Source organism: Lathamus discolor, chromosome 5 (genome assembly GCF_037157495.1).
Source record: "Lathamus discolor isolate bLatDis1 chromosome 5, bLatDis1.hap1, whole genome shotgun sequence".
Lineage (NCBI taxonomy): Eukaryota > Metazoa > Chordata > Aves > Psittaciformes > Psittacidae > Lathamus > Lathamus discolor.
Genome location: NC_088888.1, coordinates 85772221 through 85790535, shown reverse-complemented (window position 1 = coordinate 85790535; position 18315 = coordinate 85772221). Strand labels below are relative to the sequence as shown.

At 44.0% G+C, this 18315-nt stretch overlaps 1 protein-coding gene across 1 annotated transcript in view; it reads right to left on the bottom strand.

Moving 5' to 3' along the window:
• The window catches only part of DST (dystonin), a 297096-nt gene that overhangs the window by 251218 nt on the left and 27563 nt on the right, over nucleotides 1–18315 (bottom strand). The window contains 1 exon segment of the mRNA XM_065681484.1: nucleotides 10969–11176. Within this exon segment, the coding sequence (XP_065537556.1) occupies nucleotides 10969–11176 (208 nt within the window).

The following is an 18315-nucleotide window of genomic DNA, read 5'->3' as shown; positions in this document are numbered from 1 at the left end:
AGTGCACTGCATAATTAACTAACTTGGTTGCACCCAGAAGGGAGGGAGCATTTGGCAGCAGAAGTCCAAGCACAGGACCATACTGACTCTCATCCTGAGCAGCAATGCTCACAGGCCCAGGTGAGAGTTGAGTGCCGAAACCAAGAGTAAAAAAAGGGCAATCATTTCAAACAAAGTGACCATGTCAGTGTCTGTCCCCTGGGGATTCTTCTTTCTCTCAGTACTTTCACTGAGAGGGATTAAATGCTACACTTGAAAAACTTTCACAGTAGGACACCAGCATATGACCTGAGACTCAAGACCCAGTCCGGCTTTATCCTGAGCCTAGGAACTCAGGTTCACAGCAGGTACCAGAACAAGGGCATGCACACTGAGAAACCTCATTCCACACACGTACATTTTTTTACATTTGATTATGGTAAGGAAAAGCTCAAAGGTTTCTCTATGGCTTCAATCACAGTTCAGGAAGTGAAACCCGTGCTGACTTCCAGGAACAGAGCTAGTGCTCCATGGCTGCTCTCTGCTCCAGCAGCAGGCAGGCAGAAGTCTGGAATTGAGATCTCCTTCTCCTTTTCCACCTAGAGTAGTAAGAGCCCAGTCTAAGGAGAAATATAGTTCACTTCTTTGCAGACTTGGCACAGGGGGCGTGCAAGTGTGTGCCACGAGAAGCCCCTCAAAGCAAGCCAATCTTCCACCTGCACTTTGTAGATGCAGGCCCACAAGGAATCCCATCTACAGCTAAAATTTAACTTGACAATGACAGAGGAAGGAAGAACGGGGAACCAAGGACAGAGTAACAGGAGTTACACTGGATCTTCTAGAAGCTTTTTTAAAACGAAAAAAAAAAAAAGCTTCCCTGCGCTGCCCTTGATGTATTTCTTACTAGGAAACCAGAAGAGGGCATGCAACCTTCCATGACTAAGTATGCCCAGAAGGCAAATGACAGAAGATCAGAGGTGGGTAGACTCAAAGTGTATTGGTTGGGGAAAAACAAAGAAAAAATAAAAATCCAACAACCAGCACAAGTTGTACAAAGACCCACCAACACTTCAGTCATACATCTAAATCTCCAGCAGACCATTCACAGTTTTAGTCACTGAAATGACTACAAAAATCTAGGTACCAAATTCAAAATACATTTCATGCTCAGAACAAAGATGATCCTTCACTTTCTAAAATTATTTAATCAAATCCTTACATTTGGTATTATATTGCAAATTACAGAGGAGACACACATGCTCTCCAAGTGTAAATTTAATTCTTTAAATTCTCTTGAGTATTATGTGGTTCCCAAAGCCAAAAAACTGCTTCAGTATGACTATTAAAATATTGAGGTCTAAACATGCATTGTTTTTAGGGCACTAATATCATCTTTATAAATTAGACTATAACTTAAATTATGGCTGTTTGATGCTTGCAAACTACAGATTAGCTGCTCAGTGCTACCGTAAACCCACTATAAACAGCATGCTGGATGGCTGGATTCAGTGCAACACAAGATCTGAAGAAAACGTACAGCCATGAGAAAGCAATAATAAATATACAATTTAAGTAGAAACACACTGCTTACATGAATCAACTTGATTTCATTTGATACAATTCGCAACAGCAACAAGCAGAAAGTCAGAGTTTATGCTTATATTCTCAGAGGTAGGCTAGATCTGGCCTCATAAGGAGAGTATGGACTTGATTAACATGAGCTCTATTTTAAAAAACTGAAACACAACAATACAAAAGTATCCTGTTGAGCACAGTCAAATTGTAAGGTAATTTCATCAAGGGACCTAATCAACTTTGGTTTTCTTCCTGTAGCTCCTCTGTGTCTGTTCTTGAGATATTTTCTCAAGATTTCCTGAGCCAAATCTCGCTTTAGCTTTAGTGTGAACTGGACACCAGAAAAACTTCTGCAAAGAAGAAAACCAAAAGCCCTCCCAGAGCTGTAACAGATGTTCCTCGGCAATTGTTTTGTTAAAATTTGAATGAAGAGGGTAGAAGCCATAAGCTTGAGAAAAACATTTCCTTTACAACACAAGAAACTGCATGTTCGAGAGACGTCCTTTTCAAATTCTGATACCAACTTTCTAAAATCATGATGAATTTTCCCCCAGTAAGATTTCATATTTAGAATCTTCCAAAAAACTGAGTTTTGTATGCAGAACTGATCTGTAATACATGGTATTACAATATGGTTTCCAGGATCAGGTTATGATCTGCACAATGTACAGCCACTGTGAGAAAAATTCCAAGGCACAAACAGCAGTGAAATACCTAATTTCTATTGAAAGTCATCGGGGCTAGCAATCAAACTGCTCTGTGTTGTTTCTGCAGATATCTTACTCTAAACCAGGACTATCTTAGCAACATTACCTTATTCCCAGAAATTACATACGACTATGTAGCAGTGGCTTCTCCAGACAAATGCTGGAGTCATTTCCCAAATTCTAGGATGTAATGTAAACCCTTTATCTCTACATTAAAAATTTATCTAAAGGCAAAGTAATTTAAGGCATTAAATATTTATAAATGTCAATAACTAAGTTCCTGACTCCTATCAAAATTAACATAAGTTTTGTTTGAGTAAAAACCACAGCATCTTTTGAAAAAGCTCTTTTGCTAGCATTGCTCAGGATGCTTTAATACCGTTATTAGTGTAAATTGTCTGTCAGAATGACCACACAGGCTTTCTAATGCTGCTTCTACCCTGCCTAAGAGACCTCGCCACATGAGGAACACCCAGACTGTAACCTGACCAGGCAGAAGACAAGTCTGCAAGCACGATGACAGGATACCCATTTCAGTATCCAGCAAAAGACTTTGGGGGGCTTCTCTGTTCACCTATGCCCTCATCAGCCCATTGCCTGAAACTTGCCTCTGAAAGACGTATAAAGAGTCAGACTTTTACCCATGTTATGAACTAAAACATATGCACATCTCTAACGCCAGTATACAAGAGCTCTACTAATTTTAGATCCAAGTGGTGCAAAGTGTCATAGCTGTCAGATAGCTGGATACCTGAATCTCAGGCCAAACTAATTTAGTTTTACAGCACAGTTAGGCTACAAACCCCACTTAACTCTGCTGATCTGTAGTTATATGCATTGGAGAACACGTTATTAAGTACTGTAATTTCACATATTAACTATGAAACTGAACAATGAAAATATATTTAAGAGAAAACCAAGTTCAAAAGGGCCATGTGGCTATAATCAAGAGCAGATTTTGGCCTATGCTACTGAAAAGCCCATCAGAGGCCTAATCCTCCTTGTCTTACAGAAATAGTTACACTAATTGTGTAATTGCAATGTGCAGAATTTAACCCTGGATGTATTTGCCTGGAATCTTCATCCTTTCACAGATTTATCTGCTTCAAAATGTACAAATCCAGAAAGTTGATAGGCTAAACTCCACACCAAAATTACGTATTCGCCAGGTATAATGAAATTAAGTCCAGAAACACGCTAGCTTGCTTTTAATGCAGCTAAGACCATATCAGAATACCCTAAAGGATGACTGATTTCAGCAGGACTATGACTTATTAAAGGCTGAGCTATTACTCAGGCCCGTCTTGGGAAGAGGCTTGTGTGGGTGAATTTCTGGAGCCAGTGTATTCCCACAAAAGCACCGGGGTCTGCCTACACAGATCAACTTGTAAGATCTGGCTATTAACATGCCCTTCAGGATTTGACCCACAGACTGAAGTGTCTTTGTAAGCATTGTTTCACCTGTTTGAAAGCTGGGCTGACTGAAAGCATTCAGTGCATGAATATTTGCACCCACTACAGAAAATCAAGGCTTTGTTAAATTAAACTGCTTTAATGATGTTTTATGGGAAACATTTCAGGCATGCAGCAATAAGCTGCATTCATATTTGACATTTACAGAACTGTATTCTTTTAAGCCTGAACTGATAAATACTTGCACTTAACTTTAAGCATGTGAATAAGCCTATTTTTATTTTACAGAATGCTTCAGTCCAAATAAATGCTGAAGTTCCCCAGATCAGGCATGTTTTGAGCAGTGAAGAGGAAAAACAAATAAATACAATAAAAAGAATTTCTAATCTGGTTTCAAGCAAAATATCACTAGAGAGCAGCAAACCAGCTCACAGCAAACGATAAGAAACACCTCGACTGAAAATATAAACTAAGCCAAAACAAGCCTTTTAAACACATTGATGACTGAAGTTTATTCCTCCCACCTCCCATACTTCATAACCTCATGGTTTTGGCTATTAAAAAGGAATTATGGAATATTCCTGTGAGCTCTATTTAAAAGATGTTGCTGACTCAATGGGAATTGGGAAGTACCAGAAAAGCAGTGAAACAGACCTTTGCTGTCTGCCCTAATTCACATACCAAAGATACTGGAATCAATGGCCAAATTCTGCCCGCCTTAGTCATTCAAACAGGTGCCTTTTAAAGCCATGGAGACAGAACTGTAGTTTATGTATACCATCAAACTCGGCTTCAAAAACTGCTGTCCAAATCTTGAGGCCTTTACCCAGACAAGACCTTGCTGACTTGGCTAACATTGAGGTTCTCTTTATTTTATTCCAACAAAATTAAGACCTCTTCAACTTAGCTCAAGTGAAGCTCTCACACAAGTCAAATCAGCATGATCTGGTTCATATTTAAGATGAAATGCATCAAAAAAGTTAAAAAATAAAATCCCGTCTCCAAGTAACTGGAAAGTGAGAACTTACTGCTTAAAGGAGAAGGGAACATTGAAACAGAGTAAAACTGCAGGTTTTACATTTTTACATGGCTCAAGGAGTACATTAATTTTGTCTGGCGTCATACAGCACAAATGCCATTACGTTTCCATCCCTAACTGAACGTACTTCTTGTTGGCTAAAATCATCTGTTCCCAGGAGGCTAACCTGCTGTAGGAAACGTGCTAGGAACAGGGGAAATGACAGCATCATCATGCTGCAGACTTGCACTGTGGCAAAGAAAGGATTAGGTGACATGCAGCTGGATAATCCACACGTATGCTCCACCAGTCAGAGAGAAAAAAAAACTAACTGTCCTATGTGATCAAGCAAGTGACCAATTCTAAGGCTAGAAACTACCAACGCCTGAAAAGATGTTGTAAGTTCAGGCCCCTCAGTTTAGAGCATAAATAAGGAAATTGAGAAATTCACAAATTCCAGAGCCAGAAGTGTCTGCCATGCCCCTTCCTGTCTTTGCTCTATGAAGGCATCTCTGAAGAAGAGTATCCCTGGACTAAGTCTGATACCAAACACATTCAGGAGCCTCCAAATTCCTAAAATGCATCAGCTGCTTCATTTTCAGATGTACAAAAACCTTCCTGAGCAAATGGCTCCTTCCTGAAGTCAGCTCCAAAGAGCTGGATGATAGACACCTATTTTTTATCTTAATTCCAAAACTGTACCCAAACAATGTCAGAACAGGTTTTCTTGATACTGCCCTCAACCAATCATTAAAACAAATTACAGCACCTCTGAACCCTAACAAAATACATCAGATGACCTGCTAGCTCTTGTCCATCTGCAGCATCTTTGTCCTCAGAATACAGAAACAGAACTGTTCGCCATGCTGCAGCTGAATGTGTAGTACTACAGGTGTTTTTAAAGCAAGAGAGAAATGCAGTAGTGAAACAGAATGTACCGAAGTTTAAATAACCCAATCTGAGTTTCATTATCCCCAGTCCCAGACCTGCTCCTCCTTCTTACATAGACACAGGCTATAATCACGCATCAATCCAAAGAAAACATTTATGTGATAGCTTTCCTATCATTGACAGCAATTTAGGCAAGTCCCTGAACAGCAAGGCTGTATTTTTTGTGGACAGTCATCTCAAACTGAATTTTCTAATATATCTGTTTCCTACAGAGCCAAAATCAACATCACTAAAGGGTCTTGCATGGCCCAGCTAACCCTATGTATTTTAAACTTTTATAGCTTGCATGATTGTAAGAATGTTCTTGAATAACTGTGATTTATTCAATCCTTAACTCTGAGAATTAGCTCTTTTCCAGAAACAGCCATCCTGCAGCTATTAGCAGACATGCCCATTGCAATAATGATGCCAAAGGGAGGCAGCTTTATTATGCAATTGTTCAAAATCTTGCAGGAAAAGAAGGTTGTTGCAACTGATATTATATAAAGGTTTATTACCTGAACTGAAAATACAAATGGGTTTTACCCGGAATGAGCTATACAATTTCAGAGGGCTCATATATGCAACTCCTGAATCTTGGTGCATTACTTCAGATTTATACCTGAGTAAACATTATGAATGCACCGTAACTAATGCTTAAAACGGTGAGCTTCAAATATTTAATACTCAAATAACATCTGTATGGAACAATGCATACCTATGCCATCAGAGGTGGAATTTAATATTTGAAAAATTAAATGTATATTAAATACCACTGGACATTTTCTTACTTATCAAAAAGACTGCCGCTGACAACAACTTTATTCATTTTTGTCCCCGGGCAATGGTGAGATAAGTAACAAAGTAGCAAGGCTAATGTTTATAGATCTTTTTAACCTCCTAGGGAAATCAAGTAGAATTTTTGAACTGTTATCCTTATTAACAACTATTTGCACAATTTCTCATATTCCTATTCAGTCACAAACAAGATGTGAAACACATCAAACATTTCAGCTAAAATATAGAAGACATTTTACCACCACTATCACAATAAAGGCTTTGCCTTTGAATTCTTTGAGGTGCTATGAACAAAGAACCATTTTTTTCCCCTGTGAATAAGTAGCTTGATTCTACATGATTTCTCAATCATCCGAGATAACGTGACTTTTTCTTCCTCCACCAACCTGCTTTAGAAGTACTGCCAACAAATTACTATATGAATCAAGAAAAAACACCATGACAGCCAGCAACTGAGCTGACCAGGAATCAGAAAACACCACCCTCCTCCCACAGCAAACAGCTCTTTTGTGCCATCTCAGATTTAGCAAACAGTTGCCTAATTATTTACTGTCACAGCCACAGACACAGTCAGCAGACAGAATTTGGAGACATACAAATAAATACCCTGGTTTCAGCTGTTAAAGCAACAAGGTACTTGGAATTGCACGGTCTTCAAGATCCACAGCCTACTTTGGCTGCGGAACTGGGCGAGAAATACATTTTCATTTCTCTACATTTTAAAAGGGCTGATTTTTTCCTCTTCCTAAATCAATCTGCCAAAACCTCTTACTGGTGCGGTATCATACGATCCCCGGCCTTTCAAGACAGGCAGTGAATTCCGTACAGCTGACTCTGCTAGTTACAGTACTTAACAGCTGGGGTATAGATAATTTGGCACCCTGATAATGCCCTAAATGAACATAAGAGCATTCTACAAATTGTAAGAAAAAAAAGGGGGGGGGGGGGGGGGGGAACTGAATTAAAATTATGGATTGGAGCTTATCTTAAAAACGCATAAAATCAACGTGGTTTGCATTTGATTTAAAGCAGTGTTTACAAAACAGGCAAATCCAAAGAAATGGCACTCCCTCTTCAAAGCCTATATTGTAGCAATTCTTTTCTGATTAGATCAGCTCCCATAGCAAGTCATCAGAACAACAATTGCTGTAGTGAAGTCATGCTACTGGGACTCGGATGGGAAATCATGACCGTCTTGGAAACACATTTTTAAAAATGTGTTTTCCAGGTTTCTAATGTATCTTAATTAAAACAACTCTGAATCCTTACCTTTGCTCCCAATGTCTGAATACGGTATACACTGAGCAGCAAAACAAAGCATACTAAATATGACACTAAGGCCTATGACAACAGAAACTGGATCCTTCCAAATCATTTCAGGTTTTGGCTGTCACTGAAAATAGCATGTGAGTGGACCAGTGTTACCCCCACAATATCATATCCTCATACATTTCCAGAATGTGCTTTATTTCTAATAGAAATGTGAATTGGGTTTAGGAGCTTATTTTAATTAAAATTGCTTTGCCCCCCAGTATTTAACTGAAATCTTTCAGTCCTTCTCCTAATAAAACTCTCACTGAAAGAGGGGAAATTAGGCCTAATCTCTTTCCCAGGTTTTTAAGCAAGCAGACAAACTGGTATGAGAGTGAACCTCATTAAACCCGACTCCAGCAGCAAATCAAAGGTAATCTAAAGCAGAATAGCAGTGCTCTAGATTAGAACCAGAACAGAAAAACAAGTTTTCTCAGTGTTTTCTTTATTTACAAAGCAAACAGTCTACTTGCTTTAAAATTCTGCAAACATCAGTTCAGGGACATATAAATTGATGGCTTAATAGGAGAGAATGGAATGAAGATGTGCTTCTGACACGGATCTATTACAAACCATAATTATTTCTCAACTGAAATGAACTAATGCATTTCAGTCCAAAAATAGTGCACATGCTCCATAGCTGCATTGACACAATGGGCAGCAGACACAAAGGAGTCATTAGTCAACACTATTAATGACACATGAAATCACAAGTGACACAGGTATAAAGTAGACTCGGACCTAACAAGTTCTCATGTCAAAATAACCATCTGTAGAGGGTTTAATTTTCAAAATAGTACCACTAACAACCCGGATTAACTACAATCAAGCTATTGGTACCTTCAAATCAAGCTGTCTTCAACTATGCCACTCCCATTCCCACCAGGGGAAATCATTTAACCAAAATCTTTAGAACTGACTGGAAACAAACAGCTGAAAAAATCCAGATATAAAAATCTAACCTCTTTCCCAAACATTACAAAAGGACTCGGCACTGCAAATGTCAGCATATGCTGTGACATGCTGCAAAAACTATTTCTGGGATGAAGACTCCATCGGAATAGTTAACTCCATCCCTTTCACACTTGAATTAAAATCAGACCCACAACACTTCTGATGAGCATTTTCAGATTTAATATTAGCAAATGTACTGCGAACAGTAACAAATCACATCTCCCAAACCATCACTTGGTACATTTCTAGCCATGTCATTTACATTTCCAGCAAGATAAATTTAGCTGTATGCATCTTTGCTGTGACAAACGCCTTTTTCCTCATTTTCTGATGAAAAGCCACACGAACTATGCTCATGCTCTGCCCACCCACAAAGAAAAACCAAAATAAAAAGGTCAAAATACGCGGAGGCTTTGAACGCAAATGCACACCGAGACTTATATCACCGTCTCCGCATTTCACTGGGGAAAAAAAGACATCTAAGCACAGGGCTGCGCGTCTCGCCCTCGGGAGCCGCAGGGACGGCCTTTTCGTTTATGGCAGAAGCCACCGCCCGCTGCCGTCCGTTCCCCCCCGCCGGGACCTGGGGCTATCCCCGTCACCTCATGGCGGGGACACCGCACCTGCCCCCGCCGCGCCGCAGCCTGCGGGGCGCCCGGCAGCCTGGCCGGGTGCGGCGGCCCCGCTGTGGGGAGGGAGGGCTGCCCTACCTTTGTATCTCTCCAAGACATCTTCGTAGGCTTGCAGGTACTCCTGCTCCTCGGCGTAGAAATACGCGCCGGGTGACAGATAGCCAGCCATGGCCGGGGGTTCACCCTACCCGCTGCCCAGCGCGGCTCCGGGCAACCCGGAGCCTGGGGGACAGCACAGAGAACACTCAGGTCTAGCGGGAGGCGGGCGGGGGGAGGGCGCTGCCAGCCCGCCCGAGGAAACGCCCCCGCCGGACGCTCGGGTTTCGGTAGCCGCCCCTCGGAGCGCGCAGGGGGGCGGCACCAGCCCAGCGGCGGCCGCCGCCTCCCCGCCGCAGCGGACCGGCCCCGGCCCCATCGCCGATGCACCGCCTACGGGGCCGCCGAGCTCTGCCCCCGCGGGGCCGCCCAGCCCCGTGTTTCTGCCTCGGCCTCCCCCGGGGATGAGAAGGGTGGCGGCCGCCGGGGCGGGGACGCGACTACCGCGGCACAGACGGGGCCGGCTCGGGGCACCGGAGCCCTGCGGCACGGAGGGGTCGTGGGTAGGGACCCCGTGGGCAGCCCCAGCACCGCCCGGTGCGGGAGCGGCCGCTATGCCGGCGGCGGGGCGGGGGTGCGACCGGGGCGTCCCGGGTGCGGGTCCCGGCCCTGCCGCAGGTGCCACCGCCGCGCACCAGCCCGCGGCCGCATCCCCCATCGCGCCTCCGCCCCACCGCCGCCTCCCGGCCCTGATCCCGCCGCCGGGCCCGCCCCGAGCGGTCCCTCCTGCCCTGGCCCCGGTCCCCCGCCCCGCGTTCTGCCTCCGGAGGGCGGCGGCGAGCTCCGCGGTGGCCGGGCTGGGCTCAGCCGGCTCCGCATCCTCCCTCCTGTGACTGCGTTCTGCGGATGGCGAGAACTCGGCTGCGCAGAGCGCCTTCCGCCACCGCGTCCCCCACTGCCCCTAATAGCGCCCTTACGATGCGCTACGCTAGGAATCAGAGTCCCGTGAAGGGACCCACGGAGGCACACACAAAAGAGGGCAAAAGGGAGGAGTAGCGGTCCCCAGGAGCACAGAGGACCGCCGCGTCTTGCTGAGATTCATTTACAGGCGGTTTCCAGCTCTCGCCGGGGAGAAGCAGACCTCCGCCCTATTTCGACATCATTTGTCGCCGTGCTGCCGTCCCGGCCCGCCGGGCGGCTCCGTCCCGGTGCCCGTGCTTCCCTCCCCAGCCGAGCGCAGCTACGGCTCCGCACGGACAAAGACCAGTGCCTGGCCCCTGGGGGCGGCAGCGGCCGCTCTGCGCACTGCTGGCGCTCCGGCCAGGCGCCACGGTGCCACCGGGGGCCGCGGGGAGCTCCCTCGGTTCTCCCAGCCGAAGTGCCGGCAGAGGACGAGATGGCCAAGGCCGCGGCTGCATCCCCGCGCCGCCGATGCGTTTTCGCCCGAAAGTTGAACGGGCGCACCTGCACTCTCCCACACGCACCAGCTCCCCCCGCCGGAAAGCGGGCCCAAGGAAGAGCTTAGTCACCGCTCGGAGGGGCCGCGGCCACCCGGGCGAGGGACTGCAGGTCCCTCTGCTTTCCCGCCACCCCACCAGCCCCGGCCGCGCCTTACCGGCGATGCGCAGCACGGCCCGCTCGGCGGGGTCCAGCACGGAGCCGCCCTGGATCTTCCGCTTGGACCGCTCATGTTTGGGCAGGTTCCAGGGCAGCGTGTCTCCTGGCGCCGGCGACACCGTCCCCGACCTTTGGCTGTAGTCCTCCTCGTCGGAGAAATCGGCGGAGGACGACATGGAGCATCGGTAGGACGCGTTGCCGGAGCTCTGCACGGGGAGACAGACAGACAGACAGACGTGGTGAGTGGGCAGCGGCTCGGGACAAGGGTAGCACCGGCGAGTACCCGCCCCGCGTGGCGTGGAAGAGCATCTCACGGGAAAAGGAGGGTAGGGCAGAGGGACGCCGCTCACCATCGCCGTGAATTTGCTGGGGGGAGAAGGGGTGCGTGTGCGGAGCGCTGAGGCGGTCCTCCAAAGAACAGCCGGTCTTTAGTGGCAATGCATTTGGAGGGACGTGCGAGTACAGCCGTGGCCTGCGGCCGGGCCACCAGCTCGCGAGTGAGCCTCCCAGTGCGCCCCAACAATAAACCCAGTAGCGGCGGCAGCAACCCAGGAAAAAAAAACAACCTTCCGGGCCGCAAATCCATAGCGTTTGGCTCCCCCGCCAGGACACGGGGAGGATCGGCCGTCACCCAGCGGCTGCTGAAAGGGGTCGTGTAAACCCGGCTCTGGGAAGGACCCAGACCCGCGGGACCCCGTGCCGGGAGGCGGGAGCTGTGCTACCTCCGGGCAGCCCCGGCGGACCCCCCCCCGCGCTCCCGGGCACAGCCAGGGAGGGAGGGGTTTGATTGCGCAGGGCAGCCCCTTTGGGTATTGGGGCACACCGAGCTGCTTTCGGTCACGCTTTGCCAAGGCAGCTTCGGCAAACAAACGCCCGATCCCGTCTCATGGACTGCATCCATCTCCAGGCTTCCCAGTAATACCCCTCTCCCTCCCCCCAAAAAGGAGTGCTTCCAGAAACGTAAACAAGCACTGATGCAGTGCAGGGACTACGCTACAGCCATTTCTAGCGTCCTTGTTTAGAGTGAAGCGGGAAAGGGAGACGTCAGAACAGTAACACTTTAACAATATGTTGAGGATTTAGGATACACACGGCTGACAGGGCGCGATGGGGGGCGAGATGCCGTTTCCCTGCATTTTCTAGAGTGAGTCCAGAGGGGGGGCATGAAGATGCTCAGAGGGCTGGAGCATCTCTGGAGACAGGCTGAGAGACTTGGGGTTGTTCAGCCTGGAAAAGAGAAGGCTCAGGGGAGACCTTACAGCAGCTTCCAGTGCCTAAAGGGGGCCTACAAGAAAGCTTTTTACAAGGGACTTTTCACAAGGGCTTGTAGTGGCAGGACAAAGGGGAATGGATTTAAACTGAAAGAGGGAGATTTAGATTAGCTATAAGGAAGAAAATTCTTACTCTGTGGGTGGTGAGACAGGCTGCCCAGAGAAGTTGTAGATACCCCACCCCTGGAAATGTTCAAGGCCAGGTTGGATGGGGCTTTGAGCAGCCTAGTCTAGTGGCAGGTTGGAACTAGATGATCTGTAAAGCCCCTTCCAACCCAAACCATTCTATGATTCTGGATTTCTGAGTAGAGAGGCTTGTGGTTCCTCCAGGGAACCTGGCTAGGAAATGATGGGTTTGATTTGTGACTTCATGTGGGACCTATTGTGACAGTCTTTTAAATGTGTAACCTGGTGCTGATCTAGGTATGATGTTAATTTTTAGGGGTATCCTGTTCTCAACCTAGAGAGGTGTAGTATGCTTTGTTAGGCAGAGACAGCCTTCATTCAGCCCATCTAGATTCCAGATTTTTTAATGCTAAAACAGCTATTATTTTAGGCTTTTCTTACAGCCCTTTTGTTTGGTTGGTTTTGAGGGGGTTAAAATGTACCTCTGCTTTACAGAAGAAATTTGTACTGTGACTGAGATCTGATAAAACTTAAATTTACTGTTGCTGTCTGAACCTTTTTACTGTCTCATGAGATGGACAAGTGAATCATTATCATTACGTTGGGGGTATTTTACCCATTTTAAAACTCAAAACCTGCATACCTTAGTGTAACAACATGATGCACTCTTTGATATGTGTAAAGCTGCCAATAACATATAGTTCAATAACCCACTAAATTAGAGGAGATCTCTTATTAGTGGTTGTTCCTCCTGACCTCCTTCGCTTCTACCCCAATCCTCTTTTCTCCTACAGTACTTCATGCTGAAGTTCGAAAGGGGAGAGGGAGGAGGGAATGAATACATCAAACCAATTAACTGAATTCTCGTTGCTGAATTGTGATGTGGAGAGAGGAAGAGCTAAGTGCAGAAAAACAGAAACATGAGATGTCTGATCCCAGCCCTGATTGCCTTCATAATTAGTTCTAGTGCCGGGAATATTTTGCTGCCAGTTTATATAATAAGATAAAACTTTCTGTAAGCTCTCAAAAAGCATCATGGTCTCATACAGGTGTCTTCCCAATGGGAGCTGGAAGTGCACAGCTTGCTGCAGGGCACAGAGGGCACTTTGCTGTACCAGTTAGGGCTAACAAGTCCCCTGATGTGCTTAGTAAGGGATTAGGTTTCTTGTGGCCTACCCTTAGCTCCAGATTTTTGCCATGAAAGAGAAAGTGTTCCCTCTAATCCCAGCTCTGAACATCCTCTTTTAGGCCTGTATCTTCTACTGCTCAGCAACCCTAAATATTTTCGGATCACACCCAAGGAGACATATTTTACCTTCCAATTTCTTCACCTTCTTCATTTCTACTCTATAATACAAAAATCAGAAAGAGCCCAGACATGATGTTGTGAGGATGCTATGGCGATAAGTTAGTATTTATGTAGCAGCTTGGAATATGGATGCAGAAAGCACAAGAGCAGTTATTATTGAGGCTTTGAAGAAAGATCTCTCAGCTCTCAGATTTATCTTTGAAAGTACACTACATTTTTTAACCATCAGGATTTCCTTTTCTCAAAAGAGGCCATAATAGCCCATTCTTATTTTTTATAGTAACAACTTGTAGAGTTCCTCCTACCCTTAGAAACTGAAAGCACTGCTGAGTGATGGTTCCATCTGAACATATCCTCCATACTCTCTACTGAGATGTCAATTTTAGGGAAAAGGAGACTGTCCTGTTTAGCTGTGCTACAGTACCGAAGATAAGCTATGTGAGGAGACCCCACTACCGTATTTTTGAGAAATCAGACTGAACAGGCAATGGTAGAGCAACCTTTGGCACCTGTGTGTATTACAACTCGCCATCTCCTTTTAAACTGATCTTCTGCCTTACTTAATGCATGCAATAATAAACGAATGAACAAACCCCACTTTAGCTCACTAACTCTTCAGGAATCACATTATCTCATTTTCAGAACAGGGTAGGAAGTTCAGCAAGGAATTTTTCATAACAGCAAAATCTATCAAACTCTCATCTAAGAAATAACAACTTTTAACTTAATTGCAGTCTACTTTTTTATTCAGCATGGAGATGCTTCTGAGTAATGTGTATGCAGAGCTATGAGAAAGTAAGTATTTTTAAGAATCTCAACTTTGCTATTCCAGAGACATTTACGACGTACTGAACAACCACTTCTCTTGAGTAAATGAATAGCTTTGAAGACAACTCTATAATTGTTCTCCTTTTTGGGCAGCCACTATTCACAACATGCTTACCACTCATCCCATTGGATGGTTGGTTTGTAACTGTAAGTCCCAAAAAAGCATTCCATGATTACAGCAGCACATTAATGGGTTCAAAAAATACAAAATAATGCAGAACATTTGTACTATCCTCAAAAGGGCTCCTGTCCAATTAGGGCAGCATGTGAAAAAAAGAAATGGTTATATTCTGTTAAAATTGGAACATGTAAGTAACTTCTGTTCGTGTTCTATAAAGCACAGTGCTGTATGCAAGTGAAAAACATAACTGTTAATAATACCAACACTTTTTTGGGTTACATGAGTGAAGTGCCTTTTATATCCACTAAAATATTGATCAGATACATCCTTACTTAGCCTGCTCTGGGATTTGGAAAGGGTGAAGGCTTGACCCTTTTTAGCTTGAAGGCCCATAAGGTCACAGCCCAGATGCTGTAGCTGCTTATTCTATGCCTCTGATTATGCATTCCTTCCGCTCATTAGCCTAAAGACTTATGTTGGTCAGCGGGAAGTGTTGCATTTGCATAGCAGTTATGCATATAGCAGCTTGGGCACTGAAGCCTGTTGGTCATACATAAGCAAATCTAAGCAGGGTTTACTCTGCATTCAAATTACAGGATTAAATTTAATGCATCGTTTCACTGGCAGTACCACAGGGGGGTGCAAACTGCACACGGAGTCTTCACTGCTGTGTCCCGGGAGGCAAAGTGCTCAGGAGAAGCATTTAGGAGAGCAAAACTAATTTCTGCCAGTGTCTACAGTTTTCTTTGTAATCAGGTGATTTGCAGGAGCCACATGAGAGCCGGGCTTGCTACTGTGCTGTAAAAGTGAGCTGTTTTCCAGTAATGGGGATGATTTCAAAGAAGTATGTACTATACTTCTTGTAAGAGATTAATTTGGCCAAGTACCAAGGCACAATTTCCTTTGAGGAGGCAAGAAGGACTGTTTGTCATTGGTGCAGCACCACAGAAGATCAGGTGGAAACTAGGTGGAAGATGATGTAGCTGGGAAAAGAGGTAAGGTAACACACACCACCATGTATCAGATAAGCCACTGATGTGTAGAATCTGATACCCTCAAGAACAGCAGTGGGTTCTGCACTGTCATTCCTTGAGGCAGAAGCATTAGCAGAGGTCAGGTTTTAAATTTGGTCAAGCAGTCCAGCTGGCAAAAGCTGCTGAGAGGCTGATACTGAATTATCGTATTGCAACACTTCCCCAACTCTATGACACATCAGAGATTATGCTGGGCATATCTAATGATATATATAATGAAGTATCTTGCACTTTTACATCTTATCTTTGAGAAGATTTTCCACTGCAGTGAGTCCTTTCACAATGTTTTTTTTTTTGAAGCTGTTGAGATGTACAAGTCAACATTGCCTGAAACTTAATTTTCAGTTTAGTTATGAGTTATTTGTATTTCACTTGAACTAAACTATCTCAGAATTCCTGAAATACATTTTCTTTTCATTATGTTTATTGTAGGCAATGGATAAATATGAACAGAAATGAAGTGTTTGAATTATGGGCTGAGTGTGTTTCAACAAGATTCCTCCTAATTTAGAATATTTTAGAATACCAGTTGAACGTAACAGGCTATTTTTGTTCTTTAACATCCCAGATTGACTGATATTAAACTGGATCAATTTTTAAAGTATAATAACTTAATAAATTTCAGATAAAATCTAGGGCAACTGAATGTTCCCATTAGTAAATCTTTACCACTTTAACCTGATTAGATGATAATGCAATGCAGAATACAAAACATCCAACATATGTAATCAGGCTATGCAAGTCCCTTGGGACTGCGTGTTGTCAGAAATGTTCAAAATCCGAAACAGACACACAAATGAAAGTATAAAAACAAGGGCAATGTAAACCCAACAATGCTAAGTTTAAAAACTAAAAAATAAAAGAATACCACCAAAAATCCACCCATGGAGAAACACCCATATTAAATAAATATTTTTTCTGCTTCTGTGCCAATCATTTATAAAGCAACAAGCAGAAAGCTGGAAGGCAAATACACAAAATCCAGAACTCCTGAGCATCCAGGGTCTGAGCCTATGTTAAACTACCTTCGTGAACTGGTAGGCTTTTCAAACATCAAGACAAATTATTGCTCTGTAGACAGATTTTCCATTCTTTATTTTTAAAGGTATGAGAAGATAGAAATAAGCATTCAGTGTTTATTCTGTCACATGCATTTTGAGCCTGTGATTGTATTCATACAAGGAAACGCTGATCCTTTCATGGGCTTCTAAAACGAGATGGGATCTTTTCTGGATGCTAGCTAGGTCAATCTCTACCATTCCTTCACTTCTAAAATAACCAACTTTCATGAAAGAAATAGGTCATTTGAGGACATAAAATGGATAGAGGGCAGATACACATATATACTTGCTCATTGCAATACAGTTTTATAACATCAAAACTGTGTTTACTGGATAACCATCTACTTGCAAGTCTAAAACTGACATGATGTAAAACTCAGGTTTTGGTAAGAACTAAGTAATCAAAAAAAACCCTTGGTCATCCAGGATGATGCAGCATCTCATTCTTCAGAGACATAAGGTACCCCTCAAACCTTCTCCTGAAACTGGTCCTCAGTCATCCTTTCGTAACAGTTGAAAGCACTAGTTTCTCTTGAATCCTAAAAGAAGTGAAGCAGCTGTTTACCTTGTCCTTATTGTCTTAAGAAACTTGAAACCTACACACAAACCCTCATCTCCCATCAGCCAGCCTAGAGACTATTCTGCCAACAACCTCCTAATTGTGGAAGTGGTACAGGTTTAGAAAAAAAAGAGTTCAAGATTTCTTGGTATGGAATGAGGAAGAGGGAACACAGCGCTCTGCATCAGAGCACGCAAGGCTCTCTCTGGGAAGAACCATGTGCTTCATTCTGATCCCTGCTCCAATGACTGCTTATAAATTCTGCTTTAAGTAATAATGGGGTAAAATATTGAAGCAGTCCCTGGATGAGACATGTGCAATGGAGGCAACAAAACCCACCATGTAGCTCATGTATCAATTTCAAGTAAAATTTCATCAAATTTCAAGTACTTATTGGCCTGAAGTGATACCATCTTCTAGTAGCTAAAACAAATAATTAGTGAATATTATGCTACAACAAGTACAGTTTCTGTTTAATTTTGTTCATTTATGGGTGATCTTTTTCAAGAGCAGAAAGTTGAGAGATGCTCCCCATTTGTAACTCCCTCTGTGAGATGAGCTGATGGATCAGATACTGTCGAGGTAATCTGCACAGATCTCAGCAGCTTCCACCAAGGAAGACAGCCATTGTAACAGCAAAAATAAGGCATCAAAAGTATGTTGCTCTGCAAGGAAAAGCTGTTCATTGTTTTTTGTTTTTCAAATGAATACACTGAAAATCAGGGCATACTTCATTCAGTGTAACCAAGACCTGTATTTAAGCAGGGCCAAGTAACATTCAGCTTAAACTAGCTGTGTTGTGCCCAAGCCATCAGTGTTCTTGAAAAGCTGCTCTGAGTATCTGGGAAGAAGTTACAGCATGGGTAATAGGTATTTGAGTTTAATGATAAAACCATCAGCAACATGTAAGTGTTACTTCCATTATAATTATCTTTGTTTCAAGATTAATGCTTCGTAAATATTAATACCTAAAATGTCAGGATTTCATGATCTCAAAATTGTGAATAATTTCTGTAAAAGAAAATGCATCTACCTT